General features: G+C 45.4%; 2 protein-coding genes across 2 annotated transcripts in view; one reads left to right on the top strand and one right to left on the bottom strand.

Moving 5' to 3' along the window:
- The window catches only part of GPAM (glycerol-3-phosphate acyltransferase, mitochondrial), a 158,687-nt gene that overhangs the window by 36,273 nt on the left and 104,341 nt on the right, over window positions 1–18,073 (top strand). The window lies entirely within an intron of this gene.
- TECTB (tectorin beta) lies at window positions 817–16,370 on the bottom strand. Its single transcript, XM_004579845.2, has 10 exons — window positions 16,214–16,370; window positions 14,986–15,176; window positions 13,521–13,663; window positions 13,342–13,414; window positions 8,448–8,551; window positions 8,146–8,229; window positions 4,917–5,079; window positions 3,143–3,215; window positions 2,036–2,068; window positions 817–985 (listed from the first exon to the last, which is right to left on the bottom strand). The coding sequence occupies exons 1-10, from the start codon at window positions 16,287–16,289 to the stop codon at window positions 936–938; spliced, it is 990 nt and encodes a 329-aa protein (XP_004579902.1). The 5' UTR covers window positions 16,290–16,370; the 3' UTR covers window positions 817–935.

Genomic DNA, 18,073 nt, shown 5'->3' with positions numbered 1-18,073 from the left:
TAAAGGCTAGCTGAGGTCAGATCATTCCATGTAACTACTCAAGGTCTCAGTGGAGCAAAGAAAGAAAAGCAGTGAGTGTGTGAGTCTTACGATGCAGGTGTTAGGATGATCACCAAACGCAGCGAGCTTGTATTGTGGGAGTCCCTCCTTTGTCACACTGCAAGCAGCCATGCCATTTGGGCAATGTCACATTATGAAGATTATGCTATATGGATGTTATACTCTTTATTATTTTATTCCTATTCAATGTTTAATTTCCTTTGATTTTAGAAGTTCATATCAGCTATAAAAATAAGGAGCTTCTACCTATCTAAGCTTCTATCTATCTAATGTATAGAGAAGAAACCCAATCATAAAAGCAAATTAGGTCAGTACTGGGCATTCTCAAGAATCTGTTTCCTTCCTAATAGCTGGGTTTGAGCCAACCATTGTGTTCCATTTTGACCCTCACATCCTGGTTGGAAAGATTGGAACCCACCTGGAGGTGCAGCACCTGCTCTCAGGTAGACCAGGGCAGTCCTAATGACAAAGCCCCTTTCTGGCAAAGCTGCCTATTCCTGTACAGTTTGTATTTGACGTTGAGTTTCTGTTCTACACTCTCTGCAGAATGCTCAGTTGCCCTTGGTTGGGTGGGGTAGCATTTTAAGATTAGAAGAGCTTTCAAAGGAGCCGTGACTCGGGTGTAGGAAAGGAGATTCCTCCCCAACCTGCACAGGAAGGACTTGCAGGATCTAAGGGCCTCCGGGAGTGACAAGAAGGAGTAGGACACCAAAAAGACAACCATGACCGAAGGTGCAGAAATGACTGGAACCTGCAGCTGGCGAAGAGCTAGCCTCTGCACCTCAGCACTGTGGGCTTCTGCAGCTTCATGGACGTGAATCGTCATCTGCTGTGGGTGACCTTGGGTGGAGGAGCTGCGGCAGGCTGGCCCCCTCCTAGAACACGGCACAAATGGCCAGCATCACCAGCAGGTGACAGAGAACATCTGTGAAGCAGAGCAAGCAGAGACGGCACTCAGAAGCAGTTCTGCAAGGCAAGGCCAACTCAGCAAGGGTGAACCCAAGTGCCAACGCCAGGGTCCTAGGTAACTTTCTATAAAACTCCTTGTGTTTTATACACAGTCACTGTGCCTCCCTGTGGGATTCTGCAGCACATTTGTCAGTACAAAGAAGCTGATGGTAAATCTAGGTTATGGGCCTCTGACAAATGTAAATCTGTGCTTCGATAATGTGGTGATGGCACGTTTCACTCCAGGGTGCTCACTGCAGCGCTTCCTTTAAAAAGTGAAATGTAGGACTGGACTTGCAAAAGTTAATTATATGTGTTCACTGTAGGATCAAACCAAAATCTACATCAATGACTTTACTAACCAATCTGCTCAGTAGTGACTTCCCTTGATTGGTCTGTTGGCTGCAGGAGCCACAATCCCTAATGCATACTAGGGACAGTCATTGAAACCGTGGTCCACCCTTACAGGATGTTTGCTATCTGCTGGGCATTGTTCAGGTAGTACCGTTAGCTGTAATTAGATAATTCATGCAATAGTCATGTATGATACGGGCCATGATTAGCCCTACATTTCATAGAGGAAACATGGTCAGGGGTGAGGTCATTGTCCAAGGTCCCTGAGGCAGTGGGAGACGTACAGCCCCACCAGGGACTCAGCTATTTGAGGAGTGAGCAAGTCCCTGAAAATCCTGCTCTCCTACTCCTGGGACCCCACGGAGCCACAGTGAAGAGGCCTGGGCATGGCTCTGCTGAGACCTGGGGGGCTTGGGTCCAGTTCTGCTGTATTCATGTTGACCCCTGGCTCTTCCTCCCTCCAGAGCCCAAGGACTAGCTAGAGAGAGAGACATCCCCACCTTGGCCCCCTCCACCCCACCTAGGTGGGGTTTTAGAATGTGGTCTGTAATTCCTAAAGGATTTTCAGGGGCCAGATGAAGTGTGTTTTAAAAATTAAAACAAAATGCAACATATGCCAGCCTTTTAAAAGCATTGCTGCCCGACACCTCTCACAGGCATCTCTTTGGCTTACCTGAGAAGCTAGATAGGCTCGAAAATCCCCCACCTGTAGAGAGGAAAGAGAGAGAATGCAGAAGGTTTAAGAAAAGGTCCCTGGAGGAGAAATCTGAGGGCTGCGTTCTTAAAACCCAGCCTCACCACAGCCTCCCCTGTTACACCTTCAGGGGCCCATGACTCCAACTGACAAAGCTTACACCCAGGTTTACAAAGGCTTCGTTCCAGACCATTTTGCCCTTGGCTCTCTAAGGCACAGTTGGAAAACTTTCTGGAAAGAACCAGCTGGTGAATACCACCCGCAGCAAGAGCCACCTGTTTGTCACCACCAGTCTATACTGTAACAGTAGCAGCCTGAGCGATGTGCAGGTTCTTTTTAGAGAACTAATAAAATGTTCTCTAAATGCCCTAACATCTGAGTTTTATGTAATTTTTCTGTGTCATGAAAGAATCTTTCAACTTGAGGAAAGGGGAAACTATATGCAAATAGGAAAACAGACCACACCAAATCAGGCACCTGGCTTTGGCCAGAGTGCAGTAGCAGTAGGCTAAAGCATAGGCTGTTACAACCCCCTAGTGCCCAGCTCATCCTTCTCATATCTGCTTTGGGATAGGTCTTCCACCAAGCCCTGAGCTGTGTTGAGCTCCCTGCCCCATGACTCCCTGCTCCCCTCACCCTTTTTAGAGGCAATCTCCCACGGCCCTAGGGTCTACCATCTCTTCCCTCACTTCAAGGTGAGCCAGGACACTCCCGCCCCACCCCACCCCAGGTCAGGCACAGTGCTGGGCACTCGATCAACTCTTCCTGACACACACTTGACACACTCGTCTGGTTCATCTTTGATAGTTCTGGCTCACTGTACACTGAATGGGAGCCCAGCCGCTCCTAATTGCTTGGTGGACATGTGGAATTCAGCCACCCAGAACTCTTCATGGTAGTGAACAAACCTCAACTCCTCGGAATGGCAGGAGCTGCTCCCCACCTCCCGGAAAGAGCCGGGTTGCAGGTGAAGGTTGTGTCCACAGGCACACCTGGTTTGGCAATTCGGTTAAAATGCTCAAACCGGCCGTGCCTGCGGCCGCAGCCCATAGTGAATGGGAGCATTGGAAAAACACAGGGGCTTACTCCGCAGCGAGAGCTCCACCACCAGCACACCCCCAGTCTGCTCTCGCAGGAGGCGCTTCCGTTTGTCGCAGGTCTGAAGATGCGGGATGAAACGTGAGTAAGGCCAAGAGAGGGGAGACAGAGAGAAAGAGAGGTTCAAATCCAAGTCTGGTGGGTGTGCATGTCCCACATCTGTCGCCTGGCTCTGGTTACTGAGTGCAGCTTTCTGACACATGTAGACCTTGGGAGATGATGGTGATGGCTGAAGCGCTTGGGTCAAGGGGATGACCTGGGTTGAGTTCTGGGCTACTGGCTTCAGCTGGCCATTGGAGGCTTTTGGGAAGTGAGCTAGCATGTAAAACCTAGACCTTTTTTTTTCTTTCTATTTCTGAACTATGTTTGTGCCTCTCGAATCAGTCAATCAATTAAAAAGTAACCTTTTGAAAAGAAAACAAACAAATAAAACCCCAAACCAAAGGAAAGTCTGGCGTTTCAAAAACAGTAAGGTAACTACAGCTGGCGATAAAGAACATGGAAGGGCTAATCAACAGGCGTGATTGGTTCATGCTGTGGGTAGCTATTGAAACACTGCCCTGCACCCCATAAAAAATGGATAGGTATTTCAGCCCATCCCAAAACTTAAAAACCTATTTCTGCAATATAAGTTTTGATTTGAAATTAACACAAACTGTTGCAAACTGGATGGAGTCCAAAGTCCCCAGGTAACAGATGCCAGTTACCCTGTTTTCTGTTTGTAAATTCAGAGACATGTGTGTTTCATTCCTTCCCCAACTTGAGACCAGGAAGGATACTTCCTTTGACGTCCTTGAGGGGGTGAGGCCCCGCTGGAGGAGGTCGCTCCTGTGAGCCACTGACACCACTTGCTTTAATGGGGCTGTTAGGCGCCAGCTGTTCTCCTCACCATGAATTGAGAAGTGGACGCTCAGCCAACGAGTTCTAGCTCTGTGTTCTTGCCTGTTTTTCAAAAATGTGTTTTCTGCACTTATGCTTGGATCAATTCTCCAAGGCTCGTCCTTTCTGACTCTGGACCCTCTACTTTCTTTCCCCTTTTCTGCATGTGCTCTTAAATGTCTGCTCCCTGGCCGAGTGAGGCAGTGGAAACAGCTGAAGACCTATTTGTGTTGATTGCTTTGGGCTCTGTGTGCAGATGACTCCTTGGGCAGTAATGCTGGCTCTGTTCCACACTGACCAGAGAGGATAACGTGGGGCTCAGCACTTGGAAGTCTCGAACATGGTGGTTCTTCAGCAGGGTGAGTTAAAGAATCACCCAGAGGGCTTGTCAAGCACCAAAACTGTGGGCCCTTCCTCACGCAGGTGAGTCAGACTCGAGCTGGTGCCGAGTAACACTGAAGCGATTCTCTGAAGTCAGATGGCTTCTCAGGCTGTCCAAGCAAGGCCCCAAATACTTATTTTTTTTTTTGAGTTATTTCCAGACCTATAATGTCCCTTGTACTTGATTTTTTCAAAGTATTTGCATGCTTGTTCACTTTCATTTTATTTAACACTGCCTTTGACAAACAGTGGGCCACCCTCCCTTGTCACTACTGTGGTTAAAGATGAGAACCCAGGGTCCAGTGACTTAAGTGATGTCTGCCAAATTGTGTGGGCTGTGAGGGCATGAGCATCTGGTCCTATGCCCAGTGCCGTTTCCTCCCAAATGCTGTCAGCACACACTCACCCAGGCCTGACCTGACGTGTCACCTCCCAGCTCAACACTTAGGTCAAATCCAGTCTCTTGGGGTAACCATTCTCCTTCCCCAAAGGGGTGACTCACCACAGGGCAGGAAAGCTTCTCACTGTCACAGATGAATGTCTCACAGTGCAGCCAGACCTTGGACAGTTTGGGAATGTTCTGGAACCGGAAGGCATTGAACTGGAAGGTAGCCCTGTGGTCCTTCCCGTTCTCATGCACGAAGACTGTTTCATCTGTAGGGCATCTGGTGTGCATGGGAGTGAGAGAGGGAAGCAGCATTTCTTAGAACCGCAGCAGGAGCTCTCCGGTACAGCTGGACCACTTCCAGCTTCTTACAAAGCAAGTCTACCTTTCCTGAACCCTGTGACTGACAGGACCTCCCCTGCTCCTTATAGCCATAAGGTCAAGTTGAGGAGTTATGAGATGACCTGGTTGCTCCCAAGCTACACACAGGGTACAGTAGGAGGGGAGGGGGCTGTCATGTGACACACATGGTAAGTGACATGTCAATCCTGAGAGCTAAAGCTCTCCTCAAGGCTGAGAGGTTATAGACTGCCAAGGTCACACAGGTGGACATGTCATGATGAATAGTTGCATTTCCCCTGTGTTGCAGTCAACATATCTGTATGTATTGTAGAGAGATTTTTGTCATTAAAAACCTGAATTTATGTTTTATTTAAATTATACATTAAAATTATATATATTATGTTAAGTAACTGCCTTTGTAAAAATTTACATTTTAAATATAAGAAAACCATGATTGGAAGGATACCACCTGAATGTGTGTCTTTGCCAAAATAGAGGCTAGATTGAAGGAATGCCAGTTCTGAGACACAGGGGGGTAAACAAGGCAGGAAGGCCATGCCTTGGTCTCTGGACCAGGAGCCAGCTTTTGTCTGAGGTGACTCTGTGCAGTGATGAAGTGTTGCACATCTATCAGGTTATGAAACAGGCCTCTTGCAGGAGTGTGTGGCCAATCAGCCCAAGATCCTTGAGCAAGCATAAGGCAGCAGACCTTCCAACAGTCTGTGCAGCTGTGGTGCGGGCCTGGGATTGGCCAGTGGAAGGCCATGTAAGCAGAGCTTTGTCAGGGGGCAGGGAGGAGGTGAAGAATGGCACCTGTCCATCGGTGACAACTGCTCCTGGGTAGCAGAAGCTGCTGGGAAGTCTCCATATCATCACCAAAGCAGCGGTGATTGTCCTTTGGGAGCAGTGCTGTCTTGGATGGTCTCAGGTGCCCCAGAACATTCTGGATTACACACTCATCTCTACTATGATCTCTTCAGAAGCTCTTGAAAACTGGGTTTCCTTCCAGAAGGACCCAGTATGAATTACAGCCATCTGGTAGGCTGGGGGAGTAGACATTCCAAGTCTCCCCTTTGGTGCTGGTCCCGGAGAGTGCATCTCTCATGGAGGTGCCGTGTCAACCAAGCAGAAAACGAAACTGGTCCCAGCTTCTGAACTCTGGCTGTATCATATGCAGGTTCCCAGGGACTTGCTAATTTCCTTTTCAGTGTGCCTACCTAAGTAATGGCATTCATGGGTATGCGGGTACTCCAGCGTGTTCATGGAGATGAAAAGTAGGAAAGAATTTTGTGTTTACTTTACGATGATTTGCACCTAAATAACTATCTCTCAAATTAGTCTTTATGCAAACTTCTTAGAGGAGCTTCATCCCCTGTGTGTATCACAGGGATTGAGGACCCCTTGCAGAGACCCCTCCAAAACCACAGGCAGCCATTCTCCTGCCAAGTGACATGGGGGAGATGCTTCCCAGGGTGACAGGTGACAGGGATGTATGCCCTGTGTGACCATGCCAGTAACCAATGGCAACTTCAGGATCCTGTGCATCAGTAACCTATCGCAGAATCCCGAAGCCATTGGCTTGCTCCTTTGCTGGCAGAAGCTAAAGGAATTTAATCATCCGCCAACAAAGTGCAAGCCTTGGCAGGGGACCCTGGGGTTTTTCAGGTATGGTTTGGGAAGTCTTGTTGCCTCAGTTGGAAGCCCAGTAATTTCTTTGGCTAGTTCTAGATTTTGGGTTTGTTTCTGTGCCTGTCTAGCCTCAGTCTTCGTGTCTACAAAGAAGTGATTATTATACTCCTTTATTGGCTATTTAATGAAATCTAATAATTTCTATCAAGGAACTATCTAGAGAAACTTCACAAATGCTTGTTAAATAAAAGCAAAGGTGTGGTTGGCCCCCTTTTGTGTCTTGTCTCTGACCTCCATTTCCACCTGGTCTGATGGGTCTTGCAGTAACAGGAGCCCGGTGGACCCCTGGTTTGGAACAGCCCCTTGGTCATTGATTGTTAAATGTGTGGATGATGCCCACACTCCTGTGTGAGTTCCGCTTTTCCTCTTGTTTGCCAAGGGACAAACTGGGCTTCCAACTGAGGCAGCAAGACTTCCCAAGCCATACCTAAATCCCAAGTACTTCCAGTCATCACCTCAAGCTTGATGGGTCCACTCCTGAACTCGGGAAGAGCCTGTGTCCTCCTACCCAGAGACTCTCCTCCCCAACAGTCAACAACAAATGCTATTCCCCACCCCCGGGCACACAGGTGCCACAACACAGCCAATTTCGTCAAGTGTTATGCAGGCTGCTGGCATGGTCCTTCTTTCTACACTGCACTCAGTTAACTTCTGAAAGTTTTTCTCTTCTATAGAAACTTCTTCCTTTTATGACCACTTGGCTACCATCTCAGGGAAGGTCTTTTCACCTTTGCTAGAACAGCTGTCATGGCCTCCCGCCTGTGCTTCCTTCCTCCTGTGCACTCTTTGACTTCTGGAATTGCCTTTCTGTGGTACAGGCCCAGTATTTCAGTTTGCTACTTGGAATTTTAAGAGCTTTTAAGTGCTGAATTAATAATAAAAACAATGATTTCATTTAAGTTTACTGAATATTGACTAGTCTCAATCTGTTACCATTTAATATGGATTGTCTGACTCACAGTCCACTATAGTTCTGGTGTCAGACTTAAGGGATTTGAACGTAGCCAGCTTACTTCAAGACTTAACTACTGTTGTGCCTCAGTTTTCTCATCCGTGAAACTGGGTATAATTATCTACCTTCCTTGTAAGACTTAAATGAGTAAATATGTGTGAAAGTTCCCAGGTTAATCTCTGGTACATAGGAAGCACTATACGCTTCTAGTAATGGCCTCCAGCCTAGAAACACAGCGGGGTCACTGGTGCAACCCCCCAAACTCTCCTCCTCTTCCTCTCAAGCTATCCCCAGCCACAGCAAAGTCACTCCAGAAATGTCTGGCACCACTGCTCATCCCTGGCCCCAGAGGGTGGCACTTACCCCTTGTTGATCAGCTGCCATTGCAAGGGGTACATGAAGTCAGCTGAAGGTGTGGCCCAACAACTGTTTAAGACAACTTTAAACCTAGAAATGAAGCAAAGGCCATTACTTTGAGGCAGAGTCTCATGCCTAGAAATGGCTTGTTTAAAAAAATTCTTATGGCCAGTCTTGGTTACATTATATATATATATGGTTCCATTATTTTATTTATATATATATATATATATATATATATATATATATATATATACACACACACACACACACACACACACACACACACACAAAAGAAAGGTACTCACCTAATGCTTAACCCTTTGGCCTCAACTCCTGCAAACAGATCTGAACCAATTTCTGATGTCTCCAGGACGAAGGGGGCTTCTTTCTTGGTGGAGAACTTGGCATTCTTTGGGAGGAAATTGACACCAGGCATTACAAGCTCTCAGACTGAGCAGTTGGGTCTTCCAGGAGCAGATGCACTGGGATGGACTGGGGATAGGAATCCACCCCCAAGGCAGGCGTATGGTCCAGGACCAGAGGAACTCATGGGACGTAAGTTCAATTTTATAGGGACAAGGAAATGCACTTTCTAGATTTTCTGATTTAGTCACACACACACACGCACACCCCTACATGCCTCATCTATGCCAATAAACTCTAATGAGAAGAAAGAGGGATGTATGCATGTTAAGATGTGCTTTTCACGGAATCACCAAAGGATGTGGACCCTAAACCCAAGTGTAAGCCCTCAGTGCCCTGACTTGCTTACTGCTTGAGCAACTTTCAGCCTGGGTTGGGAAGTTTATCATCTGATTTCCAGTGTAATTAACAATGCCAACAATAACAAGCACTGCTGTATGTTGGGCACTGTTTATATATTGGGATAGTCTTTATGTCTGAGTAGTCCATGTATTGGCATAAAGCACAGATCCATCTCCAATGATCTGAAATTCTAGTAGGGAAGACAGATGATATACAACAAGTAGATAATATACCATGCTAGTATAGAATATAGGGCATTGTATAGAAAATCTATAAAAACGAAAGAGCCACAGGCAGCGAACCAAAGCAAAGTTGAGTAGTTGGGGAGAGGGCAGGGGATCAGGTGGAGGGATCATGAGGGGAGAGATTGAGAAGACTGGGTTTTTCAGCTCCCAGTGCAATGAGGAGAGAAGACTTGAACTCAGCACTTGCAGGTTCTGATCCCTGGCCTGAATCTGTGGTCCTCACCTTCTGTCTGCATCAGACTGTTCTGGGTGTCTTTAGAAATACCAGTTTCCCATTGACTTACTCGAAGGAGATTGATTTCTCCATTCTCTGGGTCTTGGTTTCTGTCAACGTTATTAACACTCTTGAGCTACTCTCTGGGTTTAGTTACCAGCAGCAAAAGCAGCATGGGAAAAAGACAAGGATCTTGGAATAACTCTTCTGTGGCTAATTTGGGATACCTAAAAGCCAACTCAACTTTCTGGGCCTCATGTTCTCCATCAAAAAGCTGGGAATAACTTCTGTGACTTTGTGTAATAGAAGCATAAGGCTTAGGCCAAGATACTAATACAGTTTCACAGGTTTGGAGATTTGTAGACAGTGTTGGGCTGAAATTGTATTGAGCAAGAATATCTAGTTCCAGTGGACTTGAACCCCTGCAGGTCAAAGACACAGGAATTTACTTAGAGGACTCACTCTTTTTTATCCTTTAAAACCTCTCACATTCTTACTGATTGCAAGGCCAGTCAGCGCTCCCTGGGATTCAGTCACCTAGAAGAGAGTTTTCTTTTTCATTTCCTCTTTGTCAGGCTTCTGTAACAGTTAAATGGTTGCAAAAATTAAATAATAGTGTTCTTAACCACTAGTGATCAACTTCTAAATATGCAGGGTGAAGTGACATGTTTATAGATTTCAAGAGACCATTTTAAATGAGAGGACAAACCCTGGGACCACGGGGAAGTCCTCAATCAGAGGTGCTCTCCCAACTCCTTCTCCCAGAGGTCAGCCATCAGACTATTGGGATATTGGAATAAAATCTCTACCCGTAGTGAAACCTTCCCACCACTGTTACAAATTGGGTAGCAGAATCCGTGCCATTAATTCAATCTCTCTACCTCCTCATCCAACAGCCAGGACAATGGTCAACATAACTTCTCCTGCTTTCTTCACAACATGACAACTGGGGGCCTGCTTCCAGACAACTTCACCCTGTAATAACTAATTGTGGCATCCTTAGAAGCCTGGAAATCACACAAAATTACTTGTGCATCAAATAGTGTAGAAGAATGCCCTGAAAAATCAGGCCATTTAATCGCTTCCTCTGACCAAAAGATTGAATCATGATTAGCTAGGAATGCAGGTGAAGGGTAGGCACACCTAGTTTAATACAAGGCAGAAAACTCTGGGAACTGCATTTGCTCCCACACTCAGTGGGAGATAGTGATGAAAGATGAGTGTCCCAAATTAATTATCCTAGGCATGTTTTCCATAACCTGAAATTCCACGTGCCATCCCTGGCTGATGGATTTCCTGTGTTGGTCTGACAGGTTCTGGAATACCACGTTTCAATTCTGACCTCCACTTTGTGAGAGAGGTAATCACCCTGGACCATACTTAGAGAAGAGTGAGATCGGTGAATGAATTGCCAACAGAGAGAACATGTTTAGCTAGAGGACAGGTGAAGGCTCGTCAGCAATATTACATGGTATTGTGTCAGAAGACGAAACAGGACGAGAGGGCAAGAGTTCAGGTTCATTTGCTGAGCTAAAATGGGAAGGCCCAATTCACCGCTTTTTGGAAGGGCCGTGGAGGTAACCCTCTAGCAGAGAGGTAGCTTGCAGTGGAGTTTTGGACTCTGAATGGAAGGTCAGGGTTAACCACCTCTGACTTTGGGCCTCTATCTCTCCCTTTGCTCTCTCTACACCAAGGTTTTTCGTTTATGTTTGTCTGATAACAAGGAATGGTCAGAGCTGTTTTAATGGCATAGTACACCAGTCTAATTCAACACTTTCATTGATATTCAACCCTTTACAGAAACCAAAGCTAGGAGCACTCAGTTTCTGCTTTAAGTAAGACCAACCTTCACCATGTTAAGAATAGCTATTTCTCAGGCATTTACCTGTGCCAGGTTTGGGCTACATTCTTCCTAAAGGTGATTTTGTTTAATCCTCAGAACAAAGCTATGGTGTGAGTGTTATCATGATCACTATATGATGAATGCACAGCTGGAGGCCTAGCATGGTTAACTAACCTACCCAAGGCCGTACAACTAGTAAACCAATAACTTCCTGCTAGTAGAACCAACTACCGGCTTTTGGCAAGGATGAATGGGAGAGGGATGGAAAGAAGAAAGGGAGGAAGCATTCTGAGTAGAACTGGTACTTTTGGAGTCCAGTGTTTAGAGCTCTGGAATCCTAAGCAATTAGCAACGCACTGATTCTATTGTGCTAACTAGGGCACTGCTCTGTTGCTGGTAATTTGATGGAAATATATGCAGAGAACAGTTGTTACTTCAGAAACACACACGAATGCTCTCAAAGTAGATGGGTGAAGAGAAGGAAAATACCAGCCCCATGGGTCAGGCCCAGGAAACTGAACCCACCATGGGAATATGAGTCAGTAGCACTGTAGCACTGAGGCCCTTTTTTCTTTGAGGCTTCTTTATCCTTGAGGGGTCTTGGTAGATCCCTGGGGTAGACTCAGACTACTTTCTACAATAGAACAGGCAAGTACCCTCTTTGTTAGTGCAACTCAGGCTATGCCTTTTAATTTTTAGGAAAAAAATTAATAATAAGAAAAGCTCCTTCTAATTCCAAGATCTGATATTTATACCTGAAAATCAGTCCAACATATCTGATGGTAGTGAAGTTTTTAACAAGCCTGGTGTTTCTTCATTGCTTACTGTGGTAAAAGCTTTATAGGGTTGTGTCTATAATTTTATCTGGTGGAAATAACAATCATTTACTTACAGGCAGGAACTCAGTGGTAAAGCTAGCGTGTCATCAGGCTGTCCCCTGTGGCTTCTGCCAATGCGTGCAAGCGTGTTTTTCTTTCTGGACAAGCCCTCATCAGTGACTCCAGAGGTTTGCTATCCTTTCATCACCCTGGTGGCTCACACTGTATTTATCCTCCAAGATGATAGCTCAAGGAGCTGCGTTAGTTTACTTTTGTTGCGGCTTAACTCACAGTGATGTGTGCCCCGGGGCAGGAGAAGATTTGGTGAGATCCTGAAACTTAACAAATGTGGAATCAAAATTTTAATTCAAAATTAGATGCAGGGACTTGAAAGGGGGCCTGTGCAGGTGAGGGGTCTTGAAGCAGAAGCTATACATCCTTCACAGTAGCTACTTTTCAGAGAGCATCGTTGAGAGCTCTGGATTGGGTACTGCTCCAAACCTGCTGTGGGATCATGAGTAAATCACGTCCTTCCCCTAAGACTCAAGAGCCTCATGTGTAAAATGGACTGGGTGGTTTGAGGATCCCTTCTAGTTTTCAGCCGCTGAATTAATGGGATACATAGCATCCAGGCAGGCGATAAAGCAATTTCAAAGGTTTCAAAGTCAGTGGGATTCCAGGTACACAGAATAGTGTGTGTGTGTGTGTGTGTGTGTGTGTGTGTGTGTGTGAGAGAGAGAGAGAGAGAGAGAGAGAGAGAGAGAGAGAGAGAGGAATGGATCAGGAGGCAGGATGTCCTGTAGTCTTGTAGTTCTACCACTCTACAATGGTCTGAATTTCTACTGGCATCTTTATCTAGCCAGCTTGGCCAGTATTCCTGCATGCCTAAGCCCTCACTGGAAGCTGCAAGTTTAAGAAACAAAGTATCTCTCCGAACAGGAGGGCAGCTGGCCTGATGACCAGTGCATGTTTTGTTGAACTGGAGCACTTTATTTTGAGTGGGCCTTTAATTTGGAAGCCAACATGGGCAGCACATCCAAATCTGACAATGAGGAAATCCACCGGAAAACTTCAGAGATCAAAGAATGAGGCAGCAGCAGAAAGCAGTCCCAACTTTTCCCAGCTCTGCTTCAGGCAGCAAGTTCAGTGCTCTGTGCCAAATGCTTGAACAAGAGTTGGATTCTAAGTACAAATTTCTGAAGTGGATTGTAGTGGGATCTTTCTAGAGCACGGGAAAGAGTGAATCCTAAAGGAGCATCCCAATATCTCCTGGAAGGAACATAGAGCAGCAGAGGGAGCCTGGAGACCACTTACAGTATAGAAGTTGAGAGACAATTGACTTTCAAATGTGCCCATGCTCCCGTTCTTCACGTGAACAGTAGCCACTCTGAAAAGGGGAGAGAATTTTGCATAAGGACTGAAACATGCCTGGTTGATAGGGTCTGTTGCACACACATGAGGCAACCAGCCCTCCACTCTGCAGAGCAACTTACCTCTGGTCAAAGGCAGCCTGGTTCACTAAGTAGGTGGAGTGGTAAGTGCAGGAGAAGGAGTAGTTCACAGGTTGATTCTTGACGATGACTGTGCTGTCATTGGAGACGATGTGGCTGTAGAAGTGGTAGATGGGTGGCTTGTACTGGGGGAAGGAAGAAGGCAGTTAGGGTGGACCTGTGTCTCTTTGGTGGAAAGAGGAGGCTTGGGAAAAGTGGATGAGGATGGTTCAGAGAAAAGTCCAATGGCAGGGAGAGGGGGGAGTAAAGTCAGTCATTGACAGTAGCATTTGTTCTTTCTGCCTATGAGTGAGCTAAAGACTGTTGTAGAAGAGTTCTTCAGTACACTCTGTGAAGATTAGCTACAGTAATCTATGCTTAAAGATGCTCATGTGCTCCTTAGGATCTGCTCACAAGGAACTGACTCAAGAATCTGTATTTCCTACCATCAACATTTTGCCCATTTCCCCAGTCTAAGTATCTTCAGTGAATGCCTTTTTCCATCTCTCACTTCCAGACTTTTCTTTTGTTCTTTCCTATTCCAGAAGCACTCTTTCTGAAGCCATTTCTTCCAACTTGTTGGAATCTGAAACCACATAATGCTAGAGCTGGGTGGGATCTGGAACCTCCACTGGAGAAGTGACCATTCTGAGACCACGCAGATGATTTCTAGCTCCCCTTACCTAGAGATACTCAATGGCATGATGCTTTGCGAACCTGCAAAAATCACTGAATGTCCAAGAATGTCACTGAATCCTTGTGAAGTCCTGGGAGGACAAGCTGACTCCAGAAGATCTTTAATCTCATTTGAGACACACAGCTGTACAGTTTGTTGACAGTTAAGGCAATAGGAATGTTAGACCAGGATGGGAGGGTCAGAATGCCAGGCCTCCCTCCCTGACCCCATCACTACTGGTCCTGTGACTTTGCACGAGTTTACTTGTCATATATGGGTGTTGACAGGAGGATGTCTCTAGCTTTTTTTTTCTTTTAATTATGTGATTTCCCAACTTACATAATCCAAGAGACTCCTCTAAGAATTGTATTGTACTCTTGTCACTCCTTTATAACACTCTTGCAAATGCACTTTATTAGAATTTCAAAGATTCGGACAGAAGATGGTCCACTCATCTACCTCTCCAACCCAGGAAGAGTAGCAGCTGGTGAACCTTAGCATAGAATTGAAGTGGATTTCAAGTGGGAAATATGTTTCGTCCTGTTCTCACAAGATGGTCTTATTGACCCTGGCAAAAAATTAGGAAAAAAAAGTCAAGCGAAAGAGTCGTCTAAACTAGGTAGAAGAGAAGCATTTAAGCAATGCCAATATCCCAGGAAGGTTGAGAATTAGGATTGACCTTTATAAGGAATGTAGTGAGTTCTGAATCCTTTTAAGGGTAATAGTAAATGTCTTGCTTTTGGGTCCAGAACCTTGTGTTAAGGGAGTGTGCATTATACTTCCTGGCCTTACCTCAGACTGGGTTCCACAATAGGACTTGTTTTTAGGCGATAAATCTGGGATGACAAACTGATAGTAACCTCCCTCGTGAACTCCATTGTAGCACAATCCTCCAAGAGCCAGCTGATGCACCTGCCATCCATAGGGACATTCAGGGATTTTGGTGATGATGGTTTTGGGATAACAAAACACGAGAATGACATCTGGAAAGAGGATGACATGGTAAAAATTGAGCACCATTGGGCCCGGCGCCGTGGCCTAGTGGCTAAAGTCCTCGCCTTGAACACCCCGGGATCCCATATGGGCGCCGGTTCTAATCCCGGCAGCTCCACTTCCCATCCAGCTCCCTGCTTGTGGCCTGGGAAAGCAGTCGAGGACGGCCCAATGCGTTGGGACCCTGCACCCGCGTGGGAGACCCGGAAGAGGTTCCTGGTTCCCGGCATCGGATTGGCGCGCATCTGCCCGTTGCGGCTCACTTGGGGAGTGAATCAACAGGTAGAAGATCTTCCTCTCTGTCTCTCCTCCTCTCTGTATATCTGACTTTGTAATAAAAATAAATCTTTAAAAAAAATTGAGCACCATTGACACTGTAATCTACATCGGTGGTGGATTCCAGACATACCTTGCAAGATGCCAAGCAGATGGCTACAAACACCTCCCTTGACACCCTTCTCCAGCTGTGACATAGCTTTCCCATTTTCCCCAACCTCCAGTCACTGAAGTTCCACTGTAATAAGCTTTGTTACATCTAGGGACTAACTGCACTAAGTATGCATTTAAAATGGGTCCGTTTATAAACTTGAGCTTTACTTTAAGAACTGTTTGTGAAATTGCAGATTGGCTATTTTGGATACATATGAGCACATATTTAAAAAAAGCTAAGAATGTCTCATGCACAATATTGTAGAATATTGATTTATAGCTCAGGACAGAAACTACATAGTCAAATAAAAAAGATAGAAATGCCTTTGCACGCAAATATATATGCACACGTGTGCATATAGAGGGAGATTAGAGACAGCAACGAGAGTGAGCGAGCATTCTCTAACGTTTAAAAAGTTCAAGTTTCTTCCATGCATTTTTGCTTTCTGCAGGGAAGTCTCATTGTTTCTGGGGTTTTTATGTGTTTGTCTGTGGCTACATCGTTCCATTCTCCTAACAACCTCACCACACTGCTCTGAGCATCGCAAAGGAACGTTTCAGGAAACTTTCCAGGAACTTGGGCAGGCCCTGTGCATACCTGCTTTGTTTGGAGTGCACGATCTTGCAGAGGCGTCCACAAACATCGCCAGCAGGATGAAGGCCCTCACCACCATTGCTTCTCAGAACCTGGGCTTCGCTAGGTGGCCAAAACCAAGCTTGGCCAAATGGTTAGGGTCCTTCCAGGATTGGAGCCTCAATCATTCTAGATGAGAGACATGAAGAAGACGTTAAATTCAAGAGTAAGAATGTAGCAGCATGCCCTGTGTGGGGAGGAACTCCTCCTTAATTGGTTCAGGTTAGCGCTCAAGAATCAGGAACTCATACCACTGGAGAGTCAATGGCACATGGTCGCTCATGTCCCCAGCCGTTTCATTCTCTCTCTCTGAATGCCGCCTCCCAGCCACTCTCAAAGCCCCAGCCCCAGTCCTAGTTGGACTTTATATAGTCTGATGGTGTAAAGGAAACCGGCACCAGATAAATCACAATGAATGCACATTACCCACTGGGGTGGTGGTGGGAGGGGATAAAAGGCAACCTTGAACAATAATCCATTGGGAAGCTCAATTACCTCTTGAATCTAATGTCTTATACTTCACAGAGTTGGAAAAACTTTTTTCAAGAACTGTTTCAAACAGGACTGAAATGCAGAGTTTTTCTCCCCTTGTATAAAAACAAAACAAACAAACAGAAAAAAACCTCTGATTGGAGGCACACTGCTTCTGCAGTTTCGAGTGACAATTTCCTTTTTTTTCAATGTCTTCCTTTCTTTGCTTTATTTTTGTCTTTTTATATGTAGCTGGGCATGATTTGACATTAAGACTCAGAGCATTGTTGTATCTCAGAAATACAATGTTATTTGTCCTAACATAAACATTTTAAACAAATTTTTTATCTACTCGTGGTAGATAAACTCTGACCTCTAGAATTTCATGCTGAAATACAACTTTAAAGTGAACACTTTCTATTCTTGCAGTTTCATTACTCTTTCATGCTAATGATGCTGGATGGAAGCCAAAAGGCTGTCCTATAATTCAGTCCTTAATTACCCACAAAGATCCTATGCAAAACAACAGAGAGAATGTGGCTCCTATAAAAATGCAAGGTCTATTATTGGAACACACAGTTTAGTATTTCGGCAACACTGGGCCGAGTGTTCTGAGCTATAGACACTGATAACATGGCAGTGTTTCCTCACGTCCTCAAAACCTGTCCTTACATTGATGATGTGTTTTAAATCATGATGCCAAACAATTAAGGAACTAGCCAGATAGCAAGCCACTAAAAATGTCTGTGACTCAGTTTCCTTCTTTGTAAATGGAGGCTGTAATACCAGATTGATGCACTTGAGGGGAGAGCAGCTGTGTGAGGGACCCGATAAATATGCAGATTTACATGGCAAGACAATGAGCGTTCTCAGGTGGCATGAATGTGTATGTTGTGCGAGACCCTCTTTTTTTAAAAGTGTCGCACTCATTGTAGATGGATGATTCTTGTAACATGAGGCACACTTGTGTAGCATGTATGTCATGTATGTTATGGACAAAGACCAGATAGGCTGAATGCGGAGAAGAGCCTAAAACACATTAGAGGGAATATAATAAAAATATTTTAACTGTGGGATGGAGTCTAGTTTGGCCTGGAAACATCTGTGCATTTCCTACCATTCATCTGAGTTCATTCCTGAGCAGAAAGTGTGTGTGAAATCCAAGGTTCCTTTTCCTGGACCTTAGCCCTGACTTTCCTTATTTCCTTTTTCCCTCTTTTTTTGTTTGATATGTATTTGGCTCTTCTGGTGTATCACGTACTAGACTGGGTCCTGAGAAAAAACAGATGTGTCAGTGTGATTTCTTTCCATACAAGGGGGTTGGGGTAGGAAACACAGTGTTAAGTGTGATGG

The sequence above is a fragment of the Ochotona princeps genome, chromosome 13, assembly GCF_030435755.1.
Source record: "Ochotona princeps isolate mOchPri1 chromosome 13, mOchPri1.hap1, whole genome shotgun sequence".
Classification (NCBI taxonomy): domain Eukaryota; kingdom Metazoa; phylum Chordata; class Mammalia; order Lagomorpha; family Ochotonidae; genus Ochotona; species Ochotona princeps.
Note: the sequence above shows the minus strand (reverse complement) of the source record. Positions and strands in the feature narration are given on the sequence as shown.

What these genes read in the sequence shown, in the direction of transcription:
- TECTB (XM_004579845.2), bottom strand. Translation starts at nt 16,289, where the DNA reads ATGGTGGTGAGGGCCTTCATCCTGCTGGCGATGTTTGTGGACGCCTCT. An exon ending in GGTGGAGCTCTCGCTGCGGA is followed by an intron (nt 2,069 to 3,142) that starts GTAAGCCCCTGT and finishes TCCTCTCTACAG; the next exon opens with GTGGGGGATTTTCGAGCCTA. An exon ending in GAGCCTATCTAGCTTCTCAG is followed by an intron (nt 986 to 2,035) that starts GTAAGCCAAAGA and finishes TCTGCTTCACAG; the next exon opens with ATGTTCTCTGTCACCTGCTG.